The 21,843-nt window shown below is 40.5% G+C and overlaps 1 protein-coding gene across 3 annotated transcripts in view; it reads left to right on the top strand.

Annotated features, from left to right (window-relative positions):
- Nucleotides 1-8,621: 8,621 nt before the first annotated feature.
- The window catches only part of EMC2 (ER membrane protein complex subunit 2), a 36,180-nt gene continuing 22,958 nt past the window's right edge, over nt 8,622-21,843 (top strand). Inside the window, exons 1-4 of one of the 3 annotated variants that reach the window (XM_040067495.2) lie at nt 8,622-8,741; nt 15,103-15,216; nt 15,866-15,930; nt 20,001-20,086. In XM_040067495.2, the coding sequence (XP_039923429.1) occupies nt 8,654-8,741; nt 15,103-15,216; nt 15,866-15,930; nt 20,001-20,086 (353 nt within the window). In that variant the 5' untranslated portion in view covers nt 8,622-8,653. Of the gene's footprint in view, nt 8,742-14,592; nt 14,642-15,102; nt 15,217-15,865; nt 15,931-20,000; nt 20,087-21,843 lie in introns of those variants that run through there. The other 2 variants (XM_058421357.1, XM_058421355.1) reach the window with 2 other exon arrangements.

Below are 21,843 nucleotides of genomic sequence, written 5' to 3'. Positions count from 1 at the left end.
CTTACACGTGGCATAAGTATGGTCCCCCTAGAAATGATGCCCTCTGCAATCTTTTCCCTTTGCTTTCTACTTTCCCTTCCCATCTTTTCTCCTATGAACCAGTGTGTAAGAAGAAGAGGAAGCCGTGGCCTTGCAGGTGCTGAGCTTCTTCAGCACCCATGGAATGACCCTCAGAGTTCATCCTCCAGCCACCTGAAGCAGCACTACCATATCTGTATTGAGCAGCAGGCAGGTGACCCCACAAGCCCCCAGGTGCTTTCAGTGTGAAATAAAAATAGTTCATTCAGTGTTTTGTTTTCAATTGACTACATATAGTTTCTCTTCATTTCCTCTTCTATTCTATCTTGCAATTTTTCTGTAAATGGAAAATGGTTATGACTGATACAAAAGATCCCTTTCACTAGTCAGGGCTCCATAGCTTTCTTTTAAGCTGATCATCTTGTTCAGGACATATATTTCAGAGGTTCCTGACAGGAAAAGCATGGTGTTTCTTCATGACAGTAAAAAACTTTCTTCAAGGACACTTTTACAAGTCTGGTGACTGCAGAAGGTACACATAAACTAAAGGGTATGATCATTTCTTTAACTCACCAATTAATAAAAATTGGTAAATATCACTTCTGTATAATAGCTGGAGTAAAGAAGAACATCACCAGGGTGAAGAAAGAAGATGCTCAGGAGCTTTGTGTTGAAAACTTTAATAGCCTATTTCCTAAGAGAGAGATATTTCCTAAAAGCAGTTTATTCCATCACATTTTCAGTGGCTATAGCAAGGCTTAAGAAAGGACAGGATATACCCCTCTAGAGATAGTTCATCTAACTAAACACAGACATTGTCAATGAAGACATCTGCAGATGAGTTAGTCTGTTCAATTCCCTCTACAGTCAATAGAAAGAAAGAGTTGCATTTGGTTGTGATTCATCTTATGCCTTGAACACCTTCTATAGGATGAGATGTACCCCACAAATGCATCACTTGCTCCACTGAATATAAACTGAACTTGAGATAAATAGCTTGCATATAGACATATGGATTTAAAACAAAGTGAGAGGAACTCTTCTGCTGCTGACTTTTAATAGGAACAGTTTCCAGACATTTTATTTGCAGGCAAAATCACGGCCTTGTTTTGATTAACTTTTTTCTGGAGCTGCAGTCCATTAACACTCACTCATGCAGATTGTAATGATCTATTGTATATTCTTTCTAAATCTTACATAACAGCTCTAGTGTGTAACAATGTGACAGTAATTAGAATCACAGTTTTGACTATTATGAGGCATTTTTTTCTCAGCTTGTGCTTCTAAAATGTAATTTCTGTCATTTGGCAGCTACACTGCCAAGAACACAGCAAGGTGGGGGAGATGCGTAAACAATTTACTAAAGTTTCTGTCCCAAATCAAAGCTAGTAACACCCCAGAAGAGTCAAAATCCTCAGTTTTCATTACCAATCCATGAGAAATCTTCCTCCCCCTCCAAATTTTTTCTTTCAAGATCAAGCAAAGAGGGCAAATTTGAGACTTCCCGGTAGCAGAGGAGCCATCCAGGAGCAGGTCATCTCATGGAGCATGCTTGGAGCACAGAGGTTTGCACTTCCGGAGGGATATCTGCTACTGCAGTGTCCATCTTCTACTACTGCTCTCCTAGTCTGTTTCTCCCTCCACAAAGAAGCCCCAAGCTAAAGAAGATAAGTTGCATGAGCTCCCCGTATTTTAATTCTCTCATCTCTAATACTGAGATGAGAAACATGTATACAGAATCTGGTTCTTTTCCTCAGTATGAGGTGATGCCTTGCTCAAGGAACAGCATAGAAGTCATTTCTGCCTCTGCTAAAGCAAGAATGGATTATCTAACAATGACAAACTGTCACCATCATTTTGCCTTGGCAAGTAGAATAACTGATTCCTCTTTATTTTTAAGAATAAAAACACAAATAATTTTATCCATGAATAAAACACGCTGCCCTACAAAGAGATCATTTCCTCTCCAAATCCAGTGGTTGCCCAGACAAAATCATCTCAGAAACACCACAAAAATAATGAGGTGTAGCTGAACACGAAGAGAGAACTCGAGAAAGGGAACAAAGTTAATAAATAAGGATGGGGGAATGCACAGGAGAATTCTTTGTGAGACAGATACGTGGTTCAGAAATGAGAAGGTTTTTAAATGGTCAGGATGTCAGGAGGGCGTTAAAGAAACATTCCGAGAGCAGACTTTTGCCCAGAGAGAGTACTGTAATTCTCTTAACTTCAGTACAATTTATTTCAAGTCAGTCAAAAAAGATCCCAGATGTATATGACACACTCCTGCAGCTATGAGGAGATGAGTGACTGACCTGGGAGCTGGAGGGATGAATGCACGACGGAACATCTGACCCTCCTTGACAGCTCCCTGCTATGTCCCCGCCATCCCTGACGGAAATCCACGGGACCTGACGAACTGCAGACCGCCAGATCCGAGCCCCTCCTCTGTCTCTTCCCAGCTGACGGCTCCAGAGCTGGCACGTCTGCTGACCCGGGAGCGGGGCTTTCTCAGGTCCCACCGCTGCTCGTTCTCTTTTCTCGCGCAGGAGAGAAGCACTCGTCCGCGCCGCCACACAGGCGCGACATTTCTTTCTTCTGCTCTGCCCTCTCTCAGAGGGGCATTGCCGCTTGCAAGCACGGACCGCCGAGCCCTTCTGAGGAGCGCGGGGCACGGCCCGGGCGGTGGGGAGAAGGGGCGGAGGGCGGCGGCAGCAGGGCCGAGCAGCGCGCCCGGACCGCTCCGTCCGCCCCCGGCACGGCCGCGCCAGGGCCGCGCTCCGGACACCTCCCGGCGGCACTGGCCCCGCTCCTGGCATCCAGCGGCAGGGAAAGGGGGCTGCCCTGGCCTGATGTACCCCCCCCCAGCTCCCGCATGACCGAGGCAAAGGCTTCTCCTAACTACAAAGTGGCTCACTTAGAGATATATATATATATATAGACACACACACACACAGACACACACACAGACACACACACAGACACACACACATATATATATATACACACCCACACACCCACACACCCATATATATATATATATATATATATATATATATATAAAACCCAAAAAAACCAGCTTCCAGCACCAAAGTTAAGCCTCGGCAACATATTAAAATTCAAGAATTCTTAGACTTCTTTTATGCCCACAGGCACAATTAAGACTCCACAAAATATCTTAAGTATGCAGAGAGGTGTCTTTAGGAGAGCAATTTCAAGCTTCCATACACTCAGCTAGTAAACACGAAATTACACTACCTTGCTATGTGGAATCAGAAACTTGGATCTGCAGTGTTTGTTCACCTCGCTGCCATTTTAGAATTAGTCTCAGAAGGCTCTCAGGGTACTCAGGTTTAGAGTATCAAGCCATAGAGGAAATGTTGTTTGACTTGCTTAAGGATCACTAACATTGTCAATTCATCAAGTTGATTTATATTTCTTTTCCCCAGCTTTCTAAAATTGTCTCCTCTTTGCCTTTTCTCATGGCACACTGAATGATGTGATTCTGACATGTTCTCCATTTATGATTGCCAATAGCCAGGAAGATTTATAGCCTAAGGTTAAAAAAATTCCTCTGGCTATGCTTCTCTCTTGTTCTTCAGCTTAGGAGTCAGAAGAAGGGAATTAATTTTAAATTGACTTTGAATACTAATGCTGGATTAAAAATTCAAAATTATACCACTTTGATATGTATGTTTCAATAGATAATGTTTTGTGTTGGTGAAAATTATATGAAAAAGCCGCAGATTTTTCAGGATGACTGAATTTTACTTGCCACTTCTTACTGTGATAAAACCTAAAAGTATATTAAAATGTTCTGCATGTATTACCCATCTGTCCTAGGTTACAATGTAAAATGTGCCCAAAGTATGTATTCTATCACCATCTACATGAAATGTTGAAACTAAGTTGTGCACCACTGTTTCCCTTGTCCCCTCCCTCCAGACTATCTTCTATTAATGGCCCATCAATGCCTTCCTGCATGACTCATAGATAACTCCCTCCAGGAGCTATCTCTGTTTAATGGGCAATCAAGGACCCATTACAAAACTGATAAAATTATATCAGTTCATTGTGAGATGCTCCGCCCAGGGGGAGGAGCCAAGCATTCCCACCTGGATATAATCTGGGATTTGGGACAGCACAGGCAGCCTTACCCACTGGATTCCCAGAGGACAAGAGCTACCAGACCTTTCTGCAGGAACACTGCTTCAATAAGACCACTTCATCTGGACTGCTACCACCACGGTTTCAGGTTGTATTCTGACTCTGTCAGTGATCTTTTGTACTATTGCATGTGTTTTATTTTATTTTATTTTACTTTTTTTTTTCCTCTCCTATTAAATTGGTGTTTTTCTGACTTGGAGTCTCTCGCTGGTTTTGCCTTCAAGTCAGCACACCATCATAGTAATTCTCTTAAAACAAATGTATTAATTCTTTTTACCCTTTTTTTTCACTTTGGTAAATTTTAAATTTGATGTAAGAAAATATCTGGAGCTCTAATGTTAATAAATTAATGCCGACTAGGATCAGACTCAAAGTCACCTACATTAAAGCACAAAATCCGTAAATTGCATTATTCAATTTTTTTTTTTTTTAATTCCCTATATTTTTCATCCACTTATTTAACTTCTGGGACTGATCTCTAGCATCACTAGACAAGACAGTAATATCTTTAAATGCTCCTTACATAAAATGAAGTTTGTCCATATCTTGCATCTTAACAAGCAAATGAATCATTGATTCACACAGAGGATAAATTCTCACTTTATTCATTCTTCATACATGGATCCTACACGTGTACATTCTTCCTTGTGTCATGGCTGTCCTGGAGTTATTTTCTCCTATGTCCTACTTACTTGAAGGATGCCACCATTGTTACATTACTAAACTAACCCCCCAACATTACTAAACTAAAATGGGTTCTAGATGCTCTTTATTAGGTGATGAGCCAAATGTCTCTATATGCCCTGTATCTCATGCACAGGATACAGACTTCCATATTTTGCTATACTGGTAAAATGCAAATTAAACTATTATGTTTTCTTCCATAGCAAGTATCACTTGTCTGAACAGTAATTCTGACTAGATTATTATTGAACTGAAAGATTAGTTTCGCAATAAAAAGAAAGGTTTTTAAATGGCACACTGAGTAAAAAAAACAACAAAAAATTACTTTTTAAAAACTTCCATTTGGATAAATGTAGAACTAGCTCTGGTACCTACAAAAAGTAGGTTGTGAGTTTGCCACACTTTAAAATACTGCCCTCAAACAACCTGTGCATTTACAACTTATTATATGAAATTGGGATCCCTGCCTTCCTACTATATTCCTGTAGAAGTGGCAGAAAATAACAGAAGAGCAGAAAAAGACAGATACAGAAAAGAGATTTCACATGACTCTTCTCTTTTTAGAGCATTTTAAGGTTTATTAACAGAACACTTTAAACTTTGAATTAAGTGATGAAGCTCCTTGGCATTAGAAAACAGCTTTGAAAAACACTGTTTTAGTTTCCAAGAAGAAAAAGCTTAATACCAAAAACATCTCTGTTTCCAACTATAACAATGTCTGGCATAATGTGATATTGTAACAGTAATTCCTGTCTCTTGGTGAGTGTGGATGGCTTTCTGCTCCACAGTGAGAGCAGAGGTATGCAGTGGAACGGGTCAGCTTTGATCTTGGCAGAACACAGCATATGTGATTTTAGGCAAGTCGTTCGAGACCACGTCCAAGAAAGGCAGCAGCCAACACTTACAGTGCACAACTTCAGGACCTGGTCTCCTCTTACAGTTCAGGTGAAGGACTGCTTAACTGGAGAATTGTTTAAATCTAGCTAGGAGAGAGATCACTGAGAACAGTAACTGGACTGCGTGCCTGTGGTGTACCATTGCCTGCCTCTTGCCAAGACAAACTAGTGGGCAGGTGCACAAGCACAGAGCTAGATGTGCAGGGAACTAAAAGTCCAAACCCCTCCAAAATGCATTTCTGATCTTTCAACTCCTTCACCATTAGATGATAGCTGTTGGGGCTTTTAAAAGGATCAAAATTTTGGATTTATGTGCCTAAAAGTTCTGTCTGACCTTAGGCATTCCAGCAGCAATGAACTCTCCAAGTTAATTTTTCTGTTTTACCTCAGCTATTTCAGTGTTACCCATAATGTGCAGAGCAGGTGTGTGCTAAATTCTTTTTGCATCTGGATCATAATCATTCCGTATTCATTCCTTTACAAGTAGAACAAGAATATAAATTCCCTACTCATATACTATGAGAACAAATGTATAAATATTTTTGTAGAGTGTTCAGATAATACAGACACTGGCATTTTAAAATTAGATGGAAGTACAGCTATGCTACACAAGGTCTAAACAATATAGTCACTTAGAAGATCAAAAGCCACTTTAGAGGGAAGAAAAATCAGGTACCCCCCAGTGTTCTAGACAACCATTTGGATTCCAGTTGAGGCCTTTTAGCTGTCAAAGTTGTGATACGTAATTACACTGCAGATACTATTAAGAATTAGTCGTTTATTCTAGTCAGAGGAGGAACATAAATACAGAAAGCATTCTTGATACTAAGGTTCATTTGTTGATAGAGGTAGGGAATTAATTTTGAGTATGGAGTCTGAGGGATTTCCCATAAAAGATCTTGTCAGAATTAAATGTCAGACAAATAAGTTTCTGGTGATATTTTCTAAAACCCAGTTCTTCAGTATACATGAAGTTAAAAATCCATCACTCCCCCCCCCCCCCCCAATACCTTCAGCAGAGCTACATCTATTTCTTACCAACGACAGAGTATTGAAATTGGGAGACTTATTTACTAAGAAACACTTCATCTCCACAGCAGAAGCTGTGATGCCAGAAGTTAAATAGTAGAGAGGACACAGAGGTGGGCACGGCTGGCCCCACTCCAGTCTCTAGAGCCCTTCTGGGCTTCTGTGACCCATGGTCAGAAATTTGTAACTGTGGTGGCTCACTGTCCATGTGGTGTCTGGGGCACACAAAGAGTGCATTGGTTTTGCCTGCCTGGTTTTTGGTTTTGGTCCCCAGAGGTGGCTCCTGTGGGAAGCTGCTGGAAGCTTCCCCCCATGTCCAGCACAGCCAGTCCCTGATGGCTCTGAAGATGGACGTGCTGCTGACCAAAACCAGGCCGCTGGTAACACCTCTGTGGTGACATGTAAGAAGAAAATCAAAACCACATCAGGTTTTTCTCCTAGTCCGAGAAAAGGAGGAGGTGAGAACGTGTGAGGCAAACAACATGGAGACACCAAGGGCAGTGGAGAAGGAGGGCAGGAGGTGCTCCAGGCACGGGAGCCAAGATTCCTCTGCAGGCCATGGTGTGACCATGGTGAAGGAGCTGTGCCCCTGCAGCCCATGGATGCATGAGGGATGCAGAGATCCACCCACAGCCCGTGGGGGAGGTGCCTATGCCGGAGCGGGGGGATGCCTGGAGGAGGCTCTGATTCCATGGGAGACCCGATGGAGAGAGGGGGCCCTGCTTCCAGGCTGGAACAGCCTGTCCTTGGAGGACTGCACCCCGTGGAAGAGTGACCCACAATGCAGCAGTTTTGGGAGGAGTGTGTGCATGTGGGAGAGACTCATGCTGCAGCAGGTGCAGTTTGGCCGCTGTTCATGAGAGTGGACCAGGCCGGAGAAGTTCACGGAGAGCTGTCTCCTGTGGGAGGGACCCCACAGCCTCACAGGGGAAGGATTCCTCTCCCGGAGCAGCAGCAGAAAGTCTCGGTGATGAACTGACCAAAACCCCCACGATCTGTCTCCCTGCACTGTCGGTGGGAAGGAGGGAGGGGCTGGGGGGGGGGGGGAGGGAAAGGTGTTTTAAGGTCTTATTTTGCTTCTCATTATCCTCCTCTGATTCTGTTAGTAATAAACTCATTTTGCAACTTTAAAGTTGAGCCTGTTTTGCTCTTGAAGTGTTTCTTCTGGTCCTTATGTCATTCATGGAGCGTTCGTTTGTTTTTTTTCCCCTCTGCTGCCCAGCTGTGGCAGGGGAGGGTGAGCGAGCGACTCTTGTGGGTGCCTGGCGATGGGCCAGTGTTAAAGCACGACCCAGAGAAACCGGTGGTTCACCCTTGACGGTTCATGCTCCTCTCCAGAACGCCAGAGGCAGGAAAAACGCTGGCAATCCTCATCCCGAACCCAAACCACACGGAACACCTCTGCGCCCGGTGTGTGTTCAAGGCGTACAACTTCATGCCATGCGAACTGGTCCTGTACAGTTTATGCGGACTGTTAACACAGGAAATTAACCTCCAGCCCTTAGTGCCACCTGCAGTGTGGGCTCTGAGGTTTTAACCCCGGTGCCCGCGGGCGGGACAGGAACGGAGCTCCGCGGACTGGGGATCACGCGTGTCCCCGTCACTGCGTTCCCGACGCAAGGACTAACAGAGCCCAAAGGCCCGGCGGCACAGGCGCCGGCTGCCCGATACTCCGGCCCTTCGGGGGCTCCCGTCCAGCGGGGCGAGGCCCTCTCTGACCACCGCGACAGTGACGGAGGGGACAGAAGGAACCCCGTGTAGCCCCGACCGCGCTGCGCGGGCGCTGTGGGTGCCAGTCGGCCCCGCAACACCTCCGGGTTCTACCGCGCCGGGCCGGCCCCGCTCCCGCCCTCCCGCCAATGACGGCCGGGGCCGTCACCGCGCTGCGTCACGGGGCGGCCGCTAAGATGGCGAAGGTGTCCGAGATGTACGACGTGACTTGGGAAGGTAACGCCGCGCAGCCGGCGATCCCCGCCTGGGGCAGGGACCGTGCCCGGCCCGACCGGCTCCCGGCCGCGGGGATGGGGCGGCGCTCCCGGAGCCCCCGAGCGCGGCGGGCCCGGGCCGGCGCCGGGCGGCCGTACCCAGGCCCGGCGAACAGCAGTGAGGGGCGGCGGTTCTGGCGGCCGCCTGGCCCCTCGGTGCTCGCAGGTCCCCGGCCCGTGACGCGCACCTGGCCCGGAGCGCCCCGCGCTGCCCCGGTGAGCGGCCGGCCAGCCTCCCCTCGCCTCCGCTCCGCGGGGACGGACCCCGCGCCCCCAGGCACCGCGGCGGCCGCTGCGTCGCTGCTTCCCGGCCTTCTCCCTTTGGGTACAGTGCTCACCAGCAAAAATGGTCTCTTGGAGGTGTCAGCAGTTAGTGTCATAGTTCATCTTTTGGCGAACTGCAAATTACCCGATACTTTCGTAAAACTCGATCGGAAGCGTTTGAGGGGAAACTCCAAGAAGGTCTGAAGTGACAAAAGTTTTTGAGAATCCTGCCCTCCGGGTGTTTATAGCTTTCACGTCTGTTCTATTGTAATTGTGATTTATTTTTCATATAGCAATACTGTCTGAGGTTTACTCAGTTTTCTCAGTGGTTCTTTTTTCATAACTGGTATTCACATGTGAGCTCAAGATAGCACTCAAGCCCTTTGCAGTCTCCTATCAATAATCAATGAATGGTTTAAAATAATAGTTTTGGCCATAAAGGGGGAACCTTTAGCTATGTACCATGCATTGCAAACATAATAGTATAGAGAAAATAATGCAGAGAGGAGCTGTGTGATCTTGGGTTTTCATTTATTTACTGCCTGTCTGTGAAGAAATAATTGAGCAGTAGAATAATTCCCCAATCATGAATTAATACTTAGTTTGGTTTTGTAGCTAACAGGAGGAACATTGCATGGGATTCGCTTTAGCAGATGCTAATAACTTGCCCAAAATAGTGAAAATAGTGTCCGTGCTGTCTTTCCTGAACCTTTTTCTGTAGGATTGAAGCAAAACAAAATTGAATTCTGAACATTCTGGCTTTGGCTCAAACTCCATTAATCTCAGAAAAAGTTTTAGCTGATATCGAAGAAAATAGTGCTGTAACTGAATTTAAAAGGATGAAGTGGTGAGCTTGTTTGTCAGTGTGTCTGGAGATGAGTATAAAGTTAATTTTACTTTGGTATTTGATAGTATCACCATGATGTCATTAGACTAATTGAGAAAACCGTGATTGACCATTCTTTTCTACCTCTTGAATGAAGGTATGGTACTTGTGAAGCTCAGCTTGGATGATGATCATATGGGTCAATAACTGCTGTTATTGTTAGGTTGTCACAGAAGTTGCCCTAAACCACCTTGTATTGAAAATTTTTCCAGTTTTTATTTTTCCTGAGCAGATGTTGCAAAATGCAGGGCTTTAGGGGTTTTTTAGGTGTTTTTTTCCTGTTGTTCTTGGATATCAGTGATGGAAAAGAGAAATAAGCTTTTTCACAGGATGGGTAACACACACTGTGGACATGTCTCTGTACATTTAACCCTAGATTGTTTTGGCCTAGGGTATTGCAGAGTATATGTTTATGCTCTAACTTAGAGGCCAGGTGTAAGATATTCATGTTTAATGCTTCTGGACTTAGTTAATTCATATTGAGGTGAGCTTCCTGCTCTTAGAAATAACCTCCACATTTTGTTTACAAGAGTTCTAAATGACAGTTGTGGCATTGTGCTAGGTGTAGAGCTTTGTATATGGGTGGGGTTCAATGAGAAATTTCAGAGGAGCAGCTGCTGAATTTTATCTCATCAACTTCTCAGTCTCTTCAAGTGTACATCCAAATGAAGGGCTGGTGTGGGTTGGTGCAAGGGTTTGTCTCTACTTTGGAAGCACGCATTTGAAAAATTCTGTGGTTTTTTTCTCTATTGCAAGAGATGAAAAGTAAAGTAAAAAAGGAGTCCTGCAAGAGACCATGCAAGGACTCCTCTTAAAAAAGAACTTTTCTCTTTTCTCTGTATGAGCTTTAGCCGATCCTCGTGCAATAAAGCTTTTCGTGGGTGAGGTGATCCCAGCAGTGTTGTGATCTAGTTCCTAGCAAACAACTTGAATGCAGTTCTAGGAATTTTATGTAGTTCATTTTTAATCTCTCTAAAATGCCTGATTTGTGTGAAACCAGGTGTGTGGTTGATATGTCCTTTATATACCCAGGCCTTTCTAAACAAGATATTTCATACTTATATATTGCTTAAAGATAATCTGTGATTCGAGGTTAGGAAAGAAGAATAACATGTAACAAATGAAATAGTTTCTTCCTTGCTTTGGTTTCCACTCAGGTTCTTTGAGGTAGAGGTAGGAGTTTAACCATGGTTAATTTTTTTAGGTACATGCGTGGTACAGGTGGTTAGGAAAGATAACTGAAAACAACTGTGTTTTCCAGTGTGGGAGCTGTTGGGTTTTTTTCTTTCTTGATTTTGTTGCTGTATCTCAAGCTTTAAAGTGTATTTGGAAATCTCTGTAGGAAGAAAACATCTTGTTTAACTTCGTGGTCTTGATCAATGGCCTTAGTTGATCCAATACCACAGAGTGCTGTGATATTGAAAGAGAAGCTTATATGTTGTTATGTAACATATCTTTTATATTTAAGTAAAGTATATTTATATTTAAGTAAAGCTTATTTACTTGAGACAAAGGTGATATGTCTTTTTTTTTTGTCTTTTTTTGTCTTTGTCTTTTTTTTTTTTTTTTTTTTTTTTTTTTTAATACTGGTACTAGTTATCCTAGAGAAAATGGCATATTTCCTGCTTCCTTCATAAATAAAAGAATTCCAGACTATGTGGAGTGACAGGAATCCAAAAACTGTGGGTGTTGTCAAGGAGCGTGCTGTAGTAAGCTTGCACGTTACTTGGTTCCTGGTGATGTGCAGCCTCTTACTAGGACTTTCTTAAGCTATGTAGAATTTCATAGAATAAATATTTAACATATTTTCAGCGATACTTTAAAGATGAATTTGTCCCACGAGTGGAAATATTAAAAAAAGCAAACACCTGTGTAACATCATTTTAGGAGCAGGTTTTGGAGGACGCATGTAAAATTAGCACGATCTGCAAACAGGCAGCAGTTCAAGAACTATTAAAGTAACAATTGATTTTCACAGAAAGTGTATCTGACATATTGTCAGAATTGGACAGAATAAGCCATGTTTTCTTTTCTTAACCTTGGACAGCAGCGTAATGTTGTTAAACACATCACACCCTGCTAACGGGAAGCAGTGACTTTTGGCTGTCACGGCTGAGCTTTTTGGGGATCTTTGAGTGCTGTTACAGCAACTCTTGTTTCAGTCAATAATTCTCTTCAGTGGATATCAAAATGAAAAAGAGAAAGCAATGGTATATTCTTTAAATTAGCTTTCTTTAGATATAAATTGAAAAAATGAAAAAATATTTTTAAAGATTTTTATTAGCTCTGAATGCCTCGCTTAAGTGCTCTGTAATATTAAATTAGTATTGCTATTTTCTGTATTAAAAATTGTACTGCTTCAATAGTGGCACTTCAAAAGTTTCCATTGCCACATTTGTATGGGACGTTTTTCAAGGAGCCCTTCCCAATTTTTGAAAATACCATAAAATGCTTTATAAGATGAAGTTTAACAGTGTGTGTATTTATTGCAAATGTGTGTGTCTGGGAACACATTATATACAAAAAGAAAATTCCAAATTAATTTAAAAACTGAGCACTTCTATCTTTAATGTCTCCAGTCATTAGAGTCCACTTTATGTGACAAACTCAATTTCTGTGATTTAGAAACTGAATTCGTATTTAGTTTGTATGGAAAGTCTCTAGGAAATAGGAAACAGTGTTAACAGTTTGTCTCCATACTAATCTATGTGCAATTAACTGGGTTTTATGTGGTTTTGTTGTGTTCTGTGCTGTCTTTGCTTTCTTCTGGCTATTCTTAATTTTCAGTTGTAATCAAAGGGTCAGATTAGTTTACTCTGGGTTTTATATATGGATTTATGGGATTACAGCAGGCAAAGGTGAGATGCTGTTGTGGGTTGTTTTTTGGTGGGTGGTTGTTTTTTATTGAAGCCCTTTTAACAGCAGATTTCCCGGGGTTAGAGGCAGCATCTGCAGCACCCGGCTGCAGCTCCTGTGCCTGTGCCTGCACCTGCCAGATGAGAGTGCACAGAGGTGGGCTGTGGCTGAAGATTTAGTGTCTGTAACAGAGAATCAATGTACAAATGAGCTCTGGAAATATAATGGCTGCGGGGTCCCTGAGTGACTGCCGTGGTAGCAGCTATATGCCAAGGTGACATTTTGGAGTTTGCAATTTCAGTTTGCCCCAAAGTGCTGATTTCCTTCATTTCTTCAGGTGCTTCTAGATATCAAGGACTTGAAAATGTGTTCCAATTCATCAGTTGAAGTGTAGGTAATTATAGGAGCATTATTTCATATCTGGTTGCTCAGGCCAAATGAACTGACACCTTACTGGACTGCAAAATGAAACACAGGTTGCGTCTCTTGGCTTGTGGTAGACTTCTTGCATGGTTTTAGGCAAAAGCAAACATTGTCCCAAGTGCGTCCGTTCCTTAGAACTTATAAGGTTTTGATTTACACGTGCCTCACGTGTCAATTTAGAAAAACCCAAGTCTAAAACAAACGTATCAATTGCTCAGCACCAGCCTATAGATGACAAGAGAACTTGAAGTTAAACTTAAAACATTTCTTTACCTTACTTATTTTTTTCTTCTAAAATTCCTGATTGCTTCTGCCCAGCCTTGTATTATGTCTCCAGGACTTAAGTTACTATTGTCTGACTCTTTTGATAGATTTCTTAGTAAAAAATTCATTGTTTGACAACACTGTGAAAAGCCTTGTTTAGTTTTACTGCTGTTCTTAGTGTTTTCTTTCTTCTACCTTTTACATAAAATTCAGTATTTCTAAAATAAATAAATCTTTCATTCATCAGCTGATGTTCTATTCTCTGTCCTATGTGTTTTCTTCCATTACTGTAAATGTTGTATTTGTGTGATGAATGGTAGATGTACCTTCTGTTAATACATAATTTAGACACTGTTCCATCTGGAATCACACTGGAATGAAGGCATTGATAATTTCCAAGTAAATGAGTGGGTGGAAATCAGACAGCTTATTTATTTTTAGGCGTTTAGCTTGTCAGCTTTTGTGAATGTTTGTATTCACTCACATTCTTGCCGTCTAACGCTGAATTTCCAGGGACCATCATATGTCTAGAACCATTTAACTTTGCCCATGCATATGAAATGTAACCCTGTGGTGGTTTTGGTTGAATTTCAAAACACAAAATGTAGCACAATAACAGTTTTATGAGCGATCCGAGATCACTTCAGGTAGATGGAACAACTTTCAGTGCTTTATTTTTAGCTGTCATTTATGTTAACTCTGTGTTTTGAAGTGCAAGAAAAACTGACAGTGTTTAGATCTATCGCTGTATTTGTTTTTCCAGCTGTTCTAAAGTTTAAGAAAAATACTAGCAACAGTTATCCTGGTCCTTCTTATTAGTAAAGCCACTACCTAGTAATGAAAACTATTTTCCTTAAGTTTTCTCAAAATTGGTTCTTGTCTGTCGAACAGCTATACATTTATAAGTGTATATGTGTATATAAAATCACATTAGCAGTTTCCTGATCTAGAGGATAAATAAAGTTCTGGCAAGGTAGCATTCTCTAGCTGACTTGATGAATATGCCTGCTCTCTCAGAGAACTTAAGTGTCCTCTTGAAACAAAAATTCTAATAATAAAATCAATTTGTTTCTGTCTTGCCTAGGTAAACAGTAATACTTTTTATACTTGCCTGGTGCCGAAAACCTTCACATCCATGTGTACCTTTACTGAAGCTCCTTCCTCTAGGAGTGCGTAGATTCCTTTCAGAGTGGAAGTTCTAATGTTTTTTCTAAAATTTCAAGTGAAAATTTATCCACTTGTAGCAGAAATGCAGTTTTAGTGTTGTTTGTAAATGTGTGAAACTACTCAGGAGAAATCTCTTGTAGGCTATTTTACCTGACAATGGGTAAATTTTATTATTTATTGGATAACTAGGTATACATTATTTTTATTGCCTATGTTATTGTCCTGAGAGACTGCGAACTTAGAAGTTGAATTGATTATTTTAGAGCATGAGCGCTGTTTGGGTAATAAGGTTTGAGAGATGTGTTCTCTAGTAGCTTTTTAATATTAGTAGGAGTCACTTTCTTAGCTCTGTTGCTCTTTAATCCCATCTTCAGATGTGTATCTTAGCTATCATATGCACATTTAAATTCCATTACTATCTGAAAATCTTTTTTTTTTTTCTCCCCTGTGCCCCCACGCCCAGATATGCGTGATAAAATGAGGAAATGGAGGGAAGAAAACTACCGAAACAGTGAACAGATAGTGGATGTTGGAGAAGAGTTAATTAATGAATATGCATCCAAACTTGGAGATGACAGTAAGTAAACAATCATTACTTTAAAAGTTTCCTTGCTCTGATTTGGTTTTCTTTTTTCAGTCTCTGTTTTAATTAACAGCCTTAATATTGTCTTTCAGTACGTGCTGATGTTGATGGAATGTATATTACTTTCTTAGTCTAATAGATTTCCAGAATTCCAAAAGCTTATTTCTTTCCCAAATGTGGGCTGCAGTGAAAACAGCCGTAAGAATTACCCGATAGAACTAATTAGCTTGCTGTGATAGTATTTAGACTGCAGTGTGAAAACTTCATTTGAAACTGTTACTTAGATACTATTTGCTTGATTTTCTGTTCTTTCGCACTGTGACAGAAATTGAAACAAGTCCTCATGGGGATCTGTCTAGAACATGGCAGTTAGGATGTTGGAAAAAATAGAGAATTAGAACTTTTTTGCCTTTCAAGATGTCAGAAAGTACTTTGGCACTAGAAGTGCTAAATTGCTTAAATAAGTTTTTGATTAATCCCAGCAGTTTCTTAATTTGTTTGTATTTCAGCAGTGATTCATGGGATTAGAAAGGGAAAAATGTACAGACAGAATTAATTAATCCTGTTTACATGATAGATGCTTCCTATTATCTTAAACAAACCCCAAACCAATTATCTGCATTTATTGTCTCTTTGTGTCCAGTTTGGATAATTTATGAGCAGGTGATGATTGCTGCCCTGGACTGCAGTCGAGATGATTTGGCATTGGTAAGTTTTTTTGAAGTTTAAGGATATTCTGAACTCCATAGCTTGGACTGGTAGAAAGAATATCTATCAAGAAATAGTCAGCTATGAAGAAACTGCCACCACCTACCTCCTCGAAGGCATAACTTTTATTTAGACAGATCACATCTCTTGCAATCTAGCCATGAAAATATTTACAGCTATTCTGGTATGGGCTAAAGGTCAAGAATAATATTGAAGTTGCCATATTGTACAGAGAGTGTTTGTTTATTGAAAACCTCTCAAGTTATGTTGGTTTTCTGAATGTTAGGTAGAATGACCCATCTTGCATATCATATTATATGTCATGTTGGCTACCATCAAAGAAAGTCACTGACATATTGGAGCAGGTCTTCAAGATGAATAAGGAGCTAGACTGCATAATGTATAAGGAGAGGCTGGGAGATCTGTGTTAAGTCTTAGGAAAGCCAAGAAGGGATTTTTGGATATGTACTGATGGGAAGGAAGGTATAAAGAAGGTGGGCACATATTTTCACTGGTGTGCAACAAAAGACAAGTGTGGGACATAAGCTGCAAAAAAGGAAATTCCACTTACATGTTGGGACAAACTTAGTGAATGCTTTGTGACAAATGGCACATTGAAGCTATGGAATCTCTTTTGGAAATGCTTAAAATTAGATTGGGATATGGCTGTGCACTCCCTTGGAAACTGGCTCTGTTTTGAGTGGGGATTTGGAGCAGGTGACCTCCAAAAGTCCCTGCAAGTTATTTGGTGATGGTTGATAAAAATATTGTTAATGGATATTTGAGTTTTGTCAATTTGTATGCAAATTTATTTGAATACTATAATAACAATTGAGATAGAATTAGCTTATTTTGAGCTGTAGCCTTTTTGTTAGATTGAAAACAAAAAAAAAGCCACTGAAACAAGCAAACAAAACAACCCAGTCAGCTTAGCTAATTCTTTAAAGGCAAAAAGAGGAAAAGGCAAAAGTTTGTCTTAGAGGAAAATTTTAATAATCTTTTCACCCCTCCTTCACAAAACAGTCAGAAGAAAACAGAGGCTTACCTTGTGCTCTGAAAGCCATCAAGCTTGTGCTTATTCCAAGTAAAAAGCGATTTTCAGGGCTCCGGGTCTTTCACGGCAATTACTCCTCCAGTGCCTTGTTCTCTGTCAGTTGACAAAATACCTCTTAGAATCTTTGGGGTTCATGTGATGTCATATGGTGAATTGGAACATGCTGGAAAATATAGTACAAGACTTTGAACTTGTGAACCCACTGAACTTCCCTCTCTTTTGTCTCTCAGAAGAAAATACTGGTGTAATATAGCTATTTGTTTAAACAAAAACAAATAGACTTACTGTTCAAATAAATACATTTCTCTGTCCTGATTTATATGTAAAACAGATTTGATCTTTATTTTCAGGGTCTTTTAAAGAAGACTTTCACAAAATTGGTGATGGAGCCAGTGTTGAAAGATCAGTTGTGAAACACTCTTTGTTTTTACTAACCCTGGCAGGGAGTTTAAATTTCAGTGTCTGTGCCCTTTAAGGAATATTGCTTGAGGTGAGGGAATGCAACAGTTTATATGCAGCTCAGAAATGAGACTAAAAGCATAGTGGAAACTTAGAGGATTTTTTTATTTTTTAATTCAATTTATAATAAATAAGTCGTTAATTTAAACAAGTCAGCATCATCTGTGGCATTTTACTGCAGCTGTAGCTCCAAAGTAGACAAACAGCTTTGAAGCTTCTGGTTTTTTTAGCAGTGAGCTTTTGACAGCTGGGATGCATTTTGCTTAGGGGGATAGGTATCATCTACTAAAAATGAGAAGCTGAGGTCCTTTTCAGAGTAATTTCTGACTTTTTTTTTCTTTCCTCTATTTATTACTTGGTCCTTTCTGCCCTGCACAAAACCCCCGTGTGTAAAGCATGCCCTTGCTGCAGCCAGGCAGTCTGTTCACACAGGTGGTTTAATGCAATCACCTATTGTTGGCAGCAGTTGCATTACCAGTGTTTTACCTGCTGAAGTCCAGGTTTCTATTTCTCTGCCTTTGCCTGATGTTTAAAAAGAAAAAAACATAGTAAGTGCAAGTTGAAGTTTCACATGCAAATTATGTTTGCCATTGTAACTGAGGGAATTCTGAAAAAACCTCCTCCCAAGTAGATTATTGATTGTGCAGAACCAGTCCTCAACAAAATAATTTATTATGGGGATTACAAGTCCCATTTAGAAAGAGAACATTCAGTGCTCCTGAGTCCAGAACATTTTGAAGATACAGCTGGTGTAGTTTATTCATGTGCTTTTGGTTTTATCAGTGTTACAGTAAGTTGTTCTTGTCTCTCTTACAACTTTTCTTGTCACTTTATTGTGTCTGATAGCTTAATCTACAGGAGTTTATTTTGGCCCCTGGACTGGTGTGTTTGGTTGAGTACTGGTTGTGTAGTGAGCTCTGATGTGAAAATTCTGTCTTGCATTACTCCTGCACTTGAACACTACTTTCATATTGTCAGTGAGAATTTTTTAGATGTAAAAGTCCATATACAGATTTTGGGCTTTAGTATTGTGAATGTTACAATTTTTGTTGTTTGTACATCTTTTTGAGCAAAATAGTACCTGTGTTTATGAAAATCACTATCCTTCAGGGTTCACTGATCACTGGATTTATTGTATCCTAAAGTTCTTCTTAAAGTCTGCAAGGTTGTCTGGATTTTAAAAGCTGGAGTGAATCTACTTTTCTGGAGTATTATGTAAATTTTCCTGTGTCTTAAGAATGGTCAGAGATGAGTTCAGACATCATGTAACATGCTGCTAAGTACATGTAGTTTTGTATGACTAGAGCAACAGCAGTTCACCTAGACATCACTCAAAGTGCCAGTAAACAATTTCTGTGCTAAGCCTGAGCCTTTCTATGTGTAATTGTGTTGTAAAGATCTTGTTCATTGCAAATTAAGTTGATTGTGATGGAAATAGTCTGTTCTTTCTTGCAGCCAAGCATCACAACTTGGGTCACTGTTGCTTTTCTCTCTTCTATTTCTTAGCATCTGGGAGGGATGTAAATATTCCTCTTGGATGTGCTTTAGCAACTTGTTTATCTACAGGAACAAAGAGGGATCCTACTAATTGTTACTAATTTGTAATTTTTCCTTTGACAAGTGGATTTGGTGAGATGGGACAGATTATGTAAATAGGCCTCTGCTAGAACCTTACCTCTGAAGAACAGGTTTCTGAGTTGAGTTGCATAGAGAAGTGCCTGGAAGAGGAGGATTCAGTGAAGCTTCTAACATGATGCACACACTGGTCTGTTTTGAGAGCCTGAACTGTCCTGCCTCCCACTTTCATGAGTCAGCTACAAACTTTACAATGCTATTCAGCCACATTCACAATATGGTTATGAGTTAGTTTGCTGTGGGGAAGTTGTGACTATACCAAAGATCCTTTGCTAATGCAGAAAAATCTGCTTGTGATGAATTCTTTTTATCCAGCCCAGGTGTCTCATTTATTTCAGGAGTTAAAAATTATGCCTCTTCTGCCAGCAGGCTGTACCCAAGCCAGTGGCAAATATTTTATTTGGATTTCGAAGTTTTATTTTAAACATAAACACAGAGCATTGTATTAGCGTAGTTTGTTCTGTTGTGAAATGGAATATTTGTTAAAGAAGTATCACTTAAGCTTTTACTGTCCTTTTTTTTTTTTTTTTTTTTTAAACTGTCTTGTGTCACTGTGGGGCAACTGAATAGAATTCAAGTTTTACTAGTGTCAGAGCTCTTTTAGTAGGTAAGTGTAATTTTCTGGACAAATAACTCAGATAACTATTTCCAAGGGGGCCTGACAATCTAATGTCCTGTATGGAAGATACTTCTTAAAATTAGTCATCTTAACAGACAGAATTTCAGTTTCCGACCTTCTCTTTATCAATGCATTTTATTGCTTGTTTCAAAAATTGGTATTTACTCAGAACTGGCATGGCAGGTAGTTGAATTATCAGCCAAGGCTTCTATTTCCCCCCCTCCCCCCCAATCTATTTTTTCTTCTTCTAGCTTCTAGTGAAGATAATTTTATTCACAATAGTATTTTTGGTTCTTTGTATAGTTTTGTCTTCAGGAACTGAGGCGGCAGTTTCCTGGGAGCCACAGAGTTAAACGATTAACTGGAATGCGATTTGAAGCTATGGAAAGGTAAAACCTGAATTTTAACAAATGTACTTTCTGTCTGAAAAAAAGTTTGCTCTTTCTTAAAAAAACATGCAGCTATTACAAAATGGCAAAATAATGCTGGGCAGTTTCTTTATAGAAAATAACAGTGTGCATGATCATATTAAGATTTTTATACATCTGTATTGCATTTTTGCAGGTACTGTGCAGATTTTTGCAATCTTCCCATCAGAGATCATAGATCAGAAGGATCTCTTACTTCACAGCATTAGTCATTTTGCAGTAGAACACTGCACAGTTGTTTTTTGACAGATTCTGTGATGTGCAGGTTTCATCTCAGGGAGCTAGGGCAGCATATGAAAATCAGTGCCAGTAGGTTTCTTGCCTTATTGTTCTTCTATACTCCAGATTACTGCAGGGTGCAGCTCTTTACCCTTGTTTCCCAAGTGTGGGTAAATGAACTTTAAAAGGATTAAATTTATACTGCTTGTTACAGAAACAAATCAAAAGACATATGGAATAGAATGGCAGAACATAAAAATCACGCTGACCTTTTTTGAAATATCCTGTAGAAGGGTTATAACATACTAAGTTCAACAGGAATTACAAAAATAATGGTCGGATTAAAATTGGCAACTTTCCAGATTAATGACCTCTGAACTTGAGGATGAACTTTATCATAGACATTTCTCCTTGGATGCATCTTTGATGTCAACATTCTGTTCTATACCACTTGCCTTGGGTGTTAAGAATGACTTCCAGTGCCCTTGAATGATGGGAAATCTGTTCCATGCTACCTTTATCATAAGAGTTAGTGAGTTTGGAGCCTTTGGGCCATCTTGATGAAAAGAAATTTGAAATAGACCTTAAATGCTTTTTTAAAAGATACTTACTTAGCATATGTTCTTCATCCATTATGTTCTTGCAAAATTAGCTTTGAAAATGGTATTTGATTTGAAACACTGATAAATGTCCGTTGCTTGGATCAATGAGAATGAATAAATAAATGGACTCCATTCACAGGAGCTGTCTCAGAGCAACCAGATGCTCTGTGTTTCACACTCACTTGAAGAATTTCCATTAAACTTAGCTCTTTTGTCTTCATTTTACATAGGATGGGAGGACAGAGAATGACACCAGTTTTCTCCCTTCCTGAAACCTATTCAGAAGTACAATAGATCATAATTCAGTTCAGGCTTATGTGACACCATTAAAGATGTCATTGCATGGCAGCTGATCTTTGTGGGAGATGACTGCTGCACAAATGTCATGTGTGGTTTCAGTGGTGAATCACTACTGAGCCATAGTTTTCTGAAAGTGGTCAGCAAAGTTCTGAACAAAATGTCTCTGTCAGATCAGATCTTTGAGATTAGAGTATCAGGGAGCAGAGAAATTAGCAAAACCTGAAGTTTCATGTCCCTCTGGAAGTCAGAGCAGAAAGAAGCTCCAGCTTGGGGTTATTTTGAACAGGAACCCATCTGCAGGACCTTGTCTGTCTCCACTGTCCATAAAAGAAGTCTAGAAAGATGTAGGCCTCAGGCATCATGTTTCACTTCAACTGAAGTGAGCTTCTTACTAAATTCTAAGTGACCTGTAGGATCTAGGGAGGATCCTGCTTTCCCCAACAGGAAGAGGGAACCATGAAGAACATCACCATAGACTGAGACATCCCGGTAGACACTTGCTAATGAAAAAAGTAGTGTTCTAGAACTTGACCGTGTAAGGCTACGATTATTGCCAAAAGATTGCATTTTCTAAAATGCATTTGACAAAGCAGCAAC

The sequence above is a fragment of the Hirundo rustica genome, chromosome 1 (assembly GCF_015227805.2).
Source record: "Hirundo rustica isolate bHirRus1 chromosome 1, bHirRus1.pri.v3, whole genome shotgun sequence".
NCBI classification, from domain to species: Eukaryota; Metazoa; Chordata; class Aves; order Passeriformes; family Hirundinidae; genus Hirundo; species Hirundo rustica.
The sequence above is the reverse complement of the archived record's forward strand: the minus strand, read 5'-3'. Positions and strand labels throughout refer to the sequence as shown.